We start from the raw sequence: 11,315 nt of genomic DNA on the forward strand, positions 1-11,315 counted from the left end.
CATGGCCAACATCAGATCCCCAGCTACTGGCAAGCAAGCTAGGACCTGAGGACTAAGAAAAAGGCCTCAATTTGGCCCTATTTTTCATGCTTTTTGTTGGTTGGCTGCCTGCCATCGGTTGTTCCCTGCTCGACCACCACTGGGGCGGCTAGCTGGTTGTGTCACCATGGCTACCGGACCACTAACCACAGTCACCCCCTTCTTCCAGTTTAGCCAAAGAAGGGAAGAAAAAGGAAAGAAGAAGAAGAAAGAAAAAAAAAGAAAGAGAAAGAAAGAGAAAGAAGTTGTCTCTCTCCTCTCTCTCATGTCCACTCTCCTTGTCTTATCTCTCTTTCTCTCTTTAAGCTAACCTAGGACCTAGTTTAAAGTTATGTTCCCTCAACTATGGATCCAAGTTAACCTAAAGAGTCCCGGGACCATCATGGTGCCCAAGTAGTCTGTCAGACTAATCACCATGGTTTGATCTAAAATCCACTATTGATGAATCCTATTGATCAATCTTAGCTTTAATTTAAGTCATACTTCATGATTCTTTGATCGAATCACTTAGATCTAATCCATCCGATCTATCGGACTGAACACTCGATCAATAGCCTCCTTTTATTATTATTTAATTCTATTAAATTCATCAAATAAAAATTGATTATGAATTAATATTTTAAATATAGGATTAGCTATTTTTTTAATGAAGTTTAACCCTTTATTTGGTATAAAAAGGATGGATTGGAGGAAGAATAGGTAGAGGAGAAAGATAGATGAGAGAGAAAATGAATGGATGAAAGATCCACCTTCTCATATGTGTGGTAAAATATGAAAGGATGGATAGAAATGATTCTCTCTTCTATTTAGCAGAGGAATATAGGAAAGAATGGATGATGTTTGTATAATATTTTTACTATAAACTATCTTTTAATAAAAAATATTATTATTATTAATTTATAATATTTATTTATACTAAAGAAGTAAACAATATATAAACTTATAATCTTTATTATTTATAATTATATAAAATTTAATTTAAATTTATTTAAGTTTAATAAATATATTAATTAAATTAATTATATATATTAAATATATAAATAAATAATTAATTTATAATTTAATTTAAATAGTTGATTAATATTATACAAATAGTTAATTAAAAATAGTAAATATAAATAAAAAATAGAAGATAATATTAATTATTTAACTATAATTATAAAAATTATGTATAAAATTAAAATAATTAGTAATAAAATTTAGTAGTACATGATTAATAGTATATATAAAATAAATATATATATAAATAATATGAATAAAAAAATAAAGAAGTATTTTAGTTTTATTAAAAATTAATGAGAAGTAATTTTTCAATACAGAAATTCATCCCTTAATGCTCCATCCATCCTTTCTTACATCCTTCTAAATTGGAAGGATACAAATTAGTGGGTCAGGATGAATGGACAATCTCTTCTTTTCATCCATCATTCCTATAATTTTTTGAATCAAATGATAGATGAAGACTATCTATCATTCTAATCCAATCCATCCACCCTCTCATAAATCTAATCAAATACTGAGTAAAGATTTAAGATGAACAAGATAAGCAGATCTTATGCTTCTTATTTTTTTTCAGATTACTATATTCTTTATGTGTATAATCTATTACTGATGAAATTATATTTCTCATAAAATAAAGAATCCACATATATGAAATGAAAAAGCATATTAAATTATGATAAATAATTTCATGAATGTATTTCATGAAAATAGCATGTCATAAAGTACTAATTTTATTATTTTTTATCTATATATATGTATATTTTAAGAAAAAAATATAAAGATTTTACAAAACTCAGATAGCTATGAGTGATTCCCTAAAATTGGAAAGATCAATATCTAGAGCTAGTATCCATAAAAAATATGATCCCACCAATAGGTATAAAGTTGGTATACAAAATAAAAACTTTGTCGATTAAAAAATATGATCCTATCAGGATATAAAGTAATCATAGCATAAATATCTATGAGTAGTATTTTGAAACATGATTTAAAAACATAACAAGAATGACTTATGAATCATATTTATAAAATATTTATGATTTTTTGCATGATAATTATCTCGATGACTTGTTTATTATGCTATTCTATGAAATACTCTATTTTTGTAATATCTGTTATTTTCATGATGATACATTATCATAGAAAAACTTATGCTTAATATAGTAAGAAAGTATAGATTTTACTTATTGAACTATTTAGCTTTTTTTTTTATTTTTAGAGAAATAAAACTATTCAGAGCTACACAGGATCTAGGCTCAAGGGTATGTGTTAGTAAGTTAGAAAATTTTATAGCTGAATTTAGTTTATTGGATGATTATGGACTTATAGTTAACTATACATGAGTTTTGAGATACGGATTTTGGTTTTTGATTTTGGACTTAGATATTCTAAACTAGTCTTGATTTAATATTTAATGAATGATTGGAATTGAATTTCTTTATTATATTTTAGAAAAAAAATTACAGCGATATCTCTTAAACTTTTCTTCATTTGCACTTTGATCCTAAAAGTTTAAAAAGTTGCAAAGATATCTCAAAACTTTAAAATAGTTGCAAAAAGCCCCAGCCATCCATTTGCGGTTTAACAGCATTAACAGAAAAGAGAAAATAACTAAAATGCCCATCAATTCATATTTAATGGTTAATGAAATACAACATCCAAAATTAGTATATTGCTAATTAAAAAAGCAAACAAATAAAGGCACCAATGACTTAAAGATCAAAATAACTGGAGAAAAATGGAAGTTGTAAGCAAGATGTGATCTTTAGCAAGCTTCAAAATCTACAGCATAAGAAGATCAGATCTCAAATCTGAGCCAGAATAATACAGAGAAGAGGAGGAGAAGAAGCGAAATGAACGTAAGGGGGCTGGGCTTCTCTTTCTTCTTTTTGTGCTCTCGTGCTCTCTCTTTCTTCTTTCCTTCTCTTCGTTCTTACTCTCTTTGTCTTCGAAAAAAATTTTTCATTTTGGATTTTTGTCTGATGAGGAAGAGTGTGGTCTCTTCGACAGCCTACTATGCTTGTCAATGTAGCTGATCCACTCACCAAGCACCTTGTCGAACCCCCAAATATTGTTCAGCTCCACATTCATTTGCTATCTCTTATGGTAATTTTTTATGCTGATTCCCACTTGATGATGATCTCTTGTCTTGGCTATATGGCTGAGGATGTTCCAATTCCCGGCCATGATGCCTATGGAGAAGCAAAAGAAAAGTAGCAAGGCTTCTACTCTTCTTGTCCTCATTCACTCTCTCTCTCTCTCTCTCTCTTCAAACAAGGATATGGCTATGAAGGTTGGGACATAGACGAAGAAGTTATGTACTTTAGAGAGGCAGAGGTTATAGTATTTAAGTAGAATAATTTTTCTTAAAATTAATTAGTATATCTTTTTGTCAAGTGGACTTTCTTTCATCATGTAATAATTGCAAGCATTCATTGCACGTTTATGAGCTCTTTCAACTTAGAGACAATTTAATTGTATGAAAATCAATGATATTGGAAGGTACAAGATGATGTGAATCAAAGCAAAAGATCACATGGCAAGAATGTCATCTAGAGGCATTTGATCAGGGGAGAGCAGGCCTAACTCTGACATTAGTCTTTGTCATTGGGGATGGAGAGAAGGGACTGGGAGGAGTAGTTGCAGGGGCAAGGGGGGTAGGTAGAGAAGCAATCGAGAGCTTCATCAAGGTGCCAGCAGAGAGAGGAGGTGACTATATATCTGGTAAGATCGAGCCCCATCAACAAGAGGACAACCATTAACGACCAATCCAGCTTCTCTCTCTCAGTCTCTCTCTTATGGTTTCATTTTCACTATTAATAGGGATGGAGAAGTTGTAGTGATGAATTAAGCACTACTAATGGGAACCATGGTTACTACTAGTGTTGCAAGCTATTATGCTCCAGTTTTCTTTCTCTCCCTTTGATCTATCTTTCTTTCTATCTTTCTGCCCTATCTTCTTTTTTCTTCCCCCACTTTATCATCCTCTCTCTTGTTCTTTTCTTCATTGTGTCTAATAAGGCATAGAGACACAATGAAAAAAGAAAGTGGGATGGGAGAAGATGGTCATATTGAGAGTCACGTGACTTTTCTTTCCCTCTCCTCCAATTCGTGCCAAAACCAAGAAACTTTTGAAGAGAGCACTTATGGTTTCTTTTATAAAAGTTAATCTTTCAGATGACCTTTACGTCATAACTTGGCCAAATAGAGATAGACGACTGGGCCTCATTTTAATGATTTTAAAGTTTTGGGGTCTGCTTGAAATTTTTTAAACTTTTAGGATCAAAGTGCAAATAAAAGAAAGTCTAAGGATTATCACTATAATTTTTTCTATATTTTATTTATGATGGATCTTGTATTTTATTCAAGAATATGAATGTTGATTTCTTGTTATCGAGGATAGGACCTCTCGATAGCATAATCGTATCATGTCCCGGATTTAGAATGTGACAGTTTGTTTAGTCACATGATGAGTCAACCTTTGCTTAATTTGATATCAAAATTGATGCAGAAAAAGATTATATTGGCTGATTTAGGATTTTAAGTCATGAATTGTATATATCCTTTAGATTGTACTTGAATGCTGGCTAGATTATGGATAATATAAGATTGTCTAGCCAAACATCATATAAAAGGTACAAATAATCTTATGTGGTCAATAGGCCAAAAATGTATAAAGCAGGATAAAGTTATTTATTCTTTAACCACCCCTCAAGTCCCTATTTTCTATTATTTTATCTCGAATAGCTTCTTCACTATTCCTTTATCACCATCCCTTCACATTTTGCAAGATGGCATTAATGGTGGGTGGTGAGTATTTCAACAACTTTATTCACTAGATAGCTCGCTAAGGCATAAATAACGATATGACTAAAGTTATCCAGGGGTGGTTAACTATTCAATAACCAAACATAGCTTTGAGATTAACGTAGAATATTTATTACTTTCTAAGTTTCAACTTGAATTTACATTTTAAAAATATAGACTATACCTATAAGAATATAAACCAAGTACTGAAGTGAAGGAAGGTAGAAGTTAAGGATCGAGGGTTAGACTGAGTTTCTAAATAGCTCCAGGGTTCCTTTTTAGAGCACTTGTGAAAGTACAGATAATTTGGTATTTATGTTTGAGTAAATTATTTGAAATTTGTTAGATTGATTATATGTGATATTATTGTTATGCTAATCTGTATGATGCTATTATCATCATTAGTAGGTTTAAGAAGTATCTATAGATAAATTTGTATATATACCCTAGAGTCAAGTCTCTTGCAACATTCGTTGGGTAAGCTAGCTATATCAAGGAATAATGTTCTTCTACCAAAAAAAAAAAAAAAAAAGGAAAAATGTTCATCTTTCGTTAAGAGGATGCCTACTAAATCTTCTTATAACTAAAGACAAGCTGAGGCCTAATGGTGTGGGACTATGGGTATAGCCATATACCAATTCTTCAATCAGAAAACATTAATCAATGTGGATCAAGGAGATTAACTTTACCACCAATGGTATATGGAAGGTTGGCTGGCAAGCTCCATATATAGTTTGACTTTCATAAGCTTTATACTCAATGGGGTGTTTGGTTAGCAGTTGGAATAGGAATCAGAATGGATTGAAATAGAAATCGGAATGGCTAAATTTCTCAAAACGTTTGATTTATAATCAGAATCGGAATCATAATTGGAATGAAAATTTGAGTCTTAAGAGAGAGTAGGAATTAAGTTTTAGGTAAATTGGGTCTTCCTATTTTGCCTCAGAATTGAAATCAGAATGGGACTCCTTCTAACTAAAATGTTGGAATGAGAGTCATCCATTTTCATTTGGATTTCAAATTCTAAAGTCCTCTCAATCAAACACCCCCTTCATGTCTTGATATTTATCACTCAATCCATATATTCTCCTCGAGACTTCTCATATGTCATGATATTATAAAGGTGCTTCTTTTAGAGGTGTCATTTACAAGTGTAACACCGAGTCTATTTGTGGTTAATAAGGAGCCGAGCCGGATCCACCTGACAAGTCCAGGTAGAAGAATCAGCCCGAAAAGAAAAACTAAAAGAAAAAAAAATAAATAAATAACCGCATGTGCATGGGATGTGCCATGAAAGAACACTCCCAATGGAAATCGTCTTCTTCCGGGGTTCCATGGAGTTGTTGGTCGTTATTATGCACTGGGCTTAATAAATATTATATGTAGCTTGCTTTGGACGTGCAGGAAGATCAACTCCCCCAAATTCATTATCCAAATTCATTAACGATTTTTGCATCAAGATGATTGAAATTGATTCCCTATGACAATTATTAGCATTCCAGATCAAAATCACTCTTCATTAAATTACCTTCACGCTTTCATTGCCATCATGACAAAATGTTCATGGAAAACGCCCCATACAAACTAGTAATTAATTTGTGTATATCCATATTAAGAAAACGTGATAAAGACAGGTGGAACTTTCTGAGACTTATTTTTCATTTATTACAAATAGAATATTTTATATTTAAAAAAAAAAATAAAGGGGGAAGAGAGAGAGAGAGCATGCTCTAATAAAGTGCGTAATTTTTATATAAAATGGAAGATGTGTACATCAAGATCGAGCATTTAGCATAAACATCAATAATAGAGGCATTTATTCTCTCTCCATGTACATACAACTGCTGTAGTAGCTGCCATATTAGTAAGGTTCTATACTGTATATCCTCAGTATATTAGTAATATGCTGCTCCCCATAACTTTATGCCTCAGATTTTCAAGGATCAGCCACTGGATGCTCACTCATTTCAGTGGGTTTTTCAGGAATGCTCTTCTTGTTGGCCAGTTCTACATCCGAATTCAAAGTAGCCGCAGGCATGGCTTCCAAGTCCTGGTTGGTAACTTTTGGTTTTGGTTCATCCTTCTTGTGATTCATGTAGATGAAGTAAAGGATCATCTGCGCCATTCCGAACATGAAGCCCATCACATTGGGTAACTGATTCAATCATTCAAGAATAACATAGTTAGCAAACAATGAAATATAAGGTGCAATCTGAGCAATGAATGGATTGGTATGAGATGGAAACTTAACTGCCACAAAGAAATCCTTCAGGAGAATGCCGTAAGAGAACCATGCTATTGCATTGAGGGTCAGGAAGAAGGACAATAGAAATGGCATGTACTCCACACTTTTAGTTTTTATAACTAGTTTCTGCAACAAAGGAACATTTTTAGTCAGTTTTTGACACAAGTAAGATGCTAGTTGTGTACACGCTATTGATCTCAGAAGCAAGTTATACGGTTGCCATCTTGTTGGCTCCTAATTATACGTTCAGACAGCTTACAATGTTCTTCTTCAGGGTTTCCCTTGCAATCAAGACCGGTAAATTTGTTTCATTAGTTTACACTTAGGTTTCCACTGATTACTAATTTGTATTAATTTTTGGTCGGAACTTTAAGAGGACCAGGTCCACTCACATGGAGTCTTTGATAATTATTTGTGCACAATAATGCACAGTTGAAGGTTGCAAAAGCTAAATCAAATTTCATTAGTTGTGCCGTACATGTATTATTGTATATGCTTGTTATATTGTTCCAACATTTGGTCTCAGTATCAAATCCCGTACTAATATGGTACATCTAATATGAGGATAGTTTAGTATATCGAGACTCGATATGTCCTCCGTACCACATATCGATTTGGTATCAGTTCAGTATAACGTAGTATATCTAGTATGGCAAACTTTGGTCGAATCCCTCTCATCTTAGCAGCCTAGATAGAGGCAATAATTTAAAAGTGCTGTATACCGTCATCTAACAAGTTTTTTTTTTTTTTTTTAATCATTTTTTAATGGTGTTGCATGCTGATGATGGTTACAGCATTTGCAACTGTTGCTGTTCATAAGTATTATCTTTGCACATATTTTTGTACTTGTGGCAGTAGTCGGTGGGTTACTCACCATGATGCTCAGAGGCGCCACGAATACGGCGACTGCAAAGGCCGAACCAATCCATCCAACAATGTCGACTCGCTTCTTTCCCTTCACGAATAGCATAGAGAAAAAAACTAGGGATCCGAACAACCCCACATTGAACAAGAAGAATAACTTTATGGTGAAAACCTGCAAAAATTCCTTTTCATCAGTGCTATTGTGTTCATTAATTCATGCATGAGCATGGAAGAAGGAAAGTGAGTTTACTTTTAAAATGACATGCATGTAAAAAGAAACAAGTTCACAGGGATGTCTGATGGTGGATGAGCAAACAAGTCCTGAAAAAGACTCCCTACTGCAATTTGAGTACCATGAAATTGTGATATTTTGTGTGGTTGTTATTAATTTTGGAGGCAATATGATTTTACACATGTATTCTGTTTGGAGGTATTAATGACGCTGCAAGGATAATTAAAATCTTGCAAGAGAAGTACATAGAATTATTTAGTGTATCTACTCCATATCATTGTAAGCTAATTGACGAAATTTCTATAAAGAAAAAAAATAGAGACAGAACATTTCAGCTCCTAGATTGAGTTTTAATAACAAAGCCTATTTCTCGTGTATATGAGTTGAACTGAAATCCTCTCAAAGATATTGGAGTCTCAAATTCTATTCTTTGAATAAATGCATGGCTTGTAAGTTGAAGATCCACACTATTGATGATGATTTATAATACTTAACATGCTAAATATCAAATATCCCTACTGTCTCTCTCTTTCTCTCTCTCACTTAGCCCAACCCGGCCCATCAATACTAGGCCTTAGCATGACCTTTTGTTAGATAGGTTTTTGGGCCTGGCTGAGCCGAACTGAGCCATTGTTCGTTTGTATAAGCTTTTTCCAAGCCCTTTCCTGGCTCCATCGGTCATTAGGGCTGAAAGAATGGATTTGGGCTGGGTTTCTGGAGCCGGGTTACTTGGCCTGTCAACCGGCGTCCGCTAAGGATTCCAATTGTACCGTTCACGTCAAAACATGTCCAATATTCTTTCACAGCATCAACTAATGGATCACATCTTGCATAGATCCCAAGGGATTTCAATCTCTTCCTTCACCTGTTTGCATAGATCTCGAAACGATTATTGCACGATCCAACAGTTGATGTCGTGAATCATTTTTTTCGCATGAAAGATACAACTGAACCCATCTATTGATGTATTGTGTTACCTCATAGCCCAATTATGTTATTATTATTGTTATTATCTTTATTTTCCTAGTGAAGCCAAAACATGGAGTGGTCACTTTTCATTTATGCTCTTTAGATCGTTTGAGGAGCATCATTAAGCTTTTGCAAGAAGAGAGGTTTTAACATACCCTGGCTTTATTGGAAGCATAAATGAGGTATATTATTAAGTAGATACTTTCGACAGCGCATGTAATAGAATTGATGGAGAGCAGCAGCACGTCCTTGGTGAGGAGACCATAATACACCCACATCAGGGCACTGAATAGTGCGATCACGTAGGGCACTGATTGGAAAGACTCTGTCGATTTCCTCTTGAGCACCTTATAAAATGTTGGCCTTCCAAAAATAAGGGTAGAGAGAAAAAAAGCTCATGTCATAACATGATCATGTGATGATAAAAATAAATCAAAAACATAATAAATAGTGAACATCAAGATGAACATACACGGGGGCCAGGACCACTAAGAATGATACGATATTACCTGTGGAAAAAAAAACAAAAAAAAAAAACAAAATTTAGTCTCGAGGGACTTAGGAGGTTGTATTGCAACATACCTTGATTTTAGGATTATGTGCATTAGAAGTTGGACAGTGAATATTGAAGCGTGATATATAATGCTGAACTTTTCCAGATCCCACATTGGCAGGGTGGGTCATATCCTTTTTATTAATTTATCAACATCAAGATGAAGGCTAAAAGTTTTTTGAAATATTCCAAGATAACCTAATATTAAGCCAATATATAACAATAGAGTGATCAAAATATTGACTAAAATATTCAATAATTTAAAACAAGTTAGCCATTCCCTTAACATATAACATAGAGCTTGCATCCACCAACAAAAACCAAATTTGCCAAATAATGGTACTAATAATGTTGTTAGTGGTGATAGTGCGAGGGTGTGGGTGGGTGAGCAATTGAGAGAGAGAGAGAGAGAGAGAGAGAGAGAGAGAGAGGACCACAAAGACCAGCTCCAAAAGCCAATGGGTTTTCAATAGTAATAACTATCATCTTTGGGCCGGGGTGGGGGGGGATTCTCTTGATCTTCCAAGACAATATTGAAAGAACCAAGAGAATCTAATGACTCAATGCCAATATCATGGCTGCTTGAGTGCAACTTGAACCTAACCTCGCTCTCTTATATATAGCCCCAATGCAAACCATAAAGGGGGTCATCAAGGCGCATGCAATGTTTGTTTCTGGCATCAATCAGGAGGGACACGGCCTAGCTCCCTTTTCTCTGCCAACCCAAATTATATAGGCTAAATAAATGGTACACCTGAAGTCTTGGTACGTGTCCCTTGATTGTCACCGCAGCGAAATCAATCATAAATAACTTTTATCATCAGCCATCGATCTGTGTTTGTGATATCACGTCATTTATGGCTGAGGTATGATGGATCCACATGCATTGCATTACAATCCTAATTTGTATCTCGATTTAATTCGGATGCAAGCCACTTTAGGTTACGTAAGTCCATGAATCTTGCACCTTATTGGTGAGTCAATCGATCACTGCCAGGGAGATGTCATGCATCATCACATGGAATGAACATTCCCACCAATCCCCATCTAACATACGAAAGCCACCCAATCAATGGACCCTCCCATAGTCCCATGGGCCAGGCCATAAGTTGTAACATATATAAATGCTAATTAGGTGCACCATCATAATCTTCTCTCCATTTCCCAGTCTGATGTGGTGCTTATTAACTGGTCCAATATTTTTATGATACATGCCTATTCCTCATGTATTGCACCAAACCTTGACTGCCAGATAGGATAGGAAATTTAGCGGAGGTAGGAGAGGCGAAGGCAACAGCTTCAGGACTCCTCTCTATATAATTACGTTACTTTAGGCAGGTATATGTCCTTCCTGTAGGTCTATGATTGGACTTGAAGTCTATCATACCCGTTTAGCTAGAGTCCAACGAGAAAACCTTCTTCTAAGAAGAGGTTTGGTAGGTATCGAGCACTAACGGCTCTTTTAGCAAAAACAAAACAAAGAAATCTGCAAAAGCTGTGAAGATATATTATACTTCAATTCAGGCTTAGCTCCGCAGGTACTGTTCTAGGCACTACAGAAAGCCCGGGCAAGTGATCCGGTCTAAGGATGCCACCTCATGAAG

The 11,315-nt window shown here is 34.5% G+C and overlaps 1 protein-coding gene across 1 annotated transcript; it reads right to left on the reverse strand.

Annotated features, from left to right (window-relative positions):
• Positions 1-6,595: 6,595 nt before the first annotated feature.
• On the reverse strand, positions 6,596-10,256 carry LOC105045303 (bidirectional sugar transporter SWEET12-like). The gene is made up of 6 exons (XM_073256990.1): positions 10,146-10,256; positions 9,631-9,667; positions 9,314-9,521; positions 7,968-8,129; positions 7,100-7,219; positions 6,596-7,003 (listed from the first exon to the last, which is right to left on the reverse strand). Exons 1-6 carry the CDS (start codon positions 10,195-10,197, stop codon positions 6,785-6,787), a joined length of 798 nt encoding a protein of 265 aa, XP_073113091.1. The 5' UTR covers positions 10,198-10,256; the 3' UTR covers positions 6,596-6,784.
• Between the last annotated feature and the right edge of the window lie 1,059 nt (positions 10,257-11,315).

The sequence above is a fragment of the Elaeis guineensis genome, chromosome 5 (genome assembly GCF_000442705.2).
Source record: "Elaeis guineensis isolate ETL-2024a chromosome 5, EG11, whole genome shotgun sequence".
Taxonomy (NCBI): domain Eukaryota; kingdom Viridiplantae; phylum Streptophyta; class Magnoliopsida; order Arecales; family Arecaceae; genus Elaeis; species Elaeis guineensis.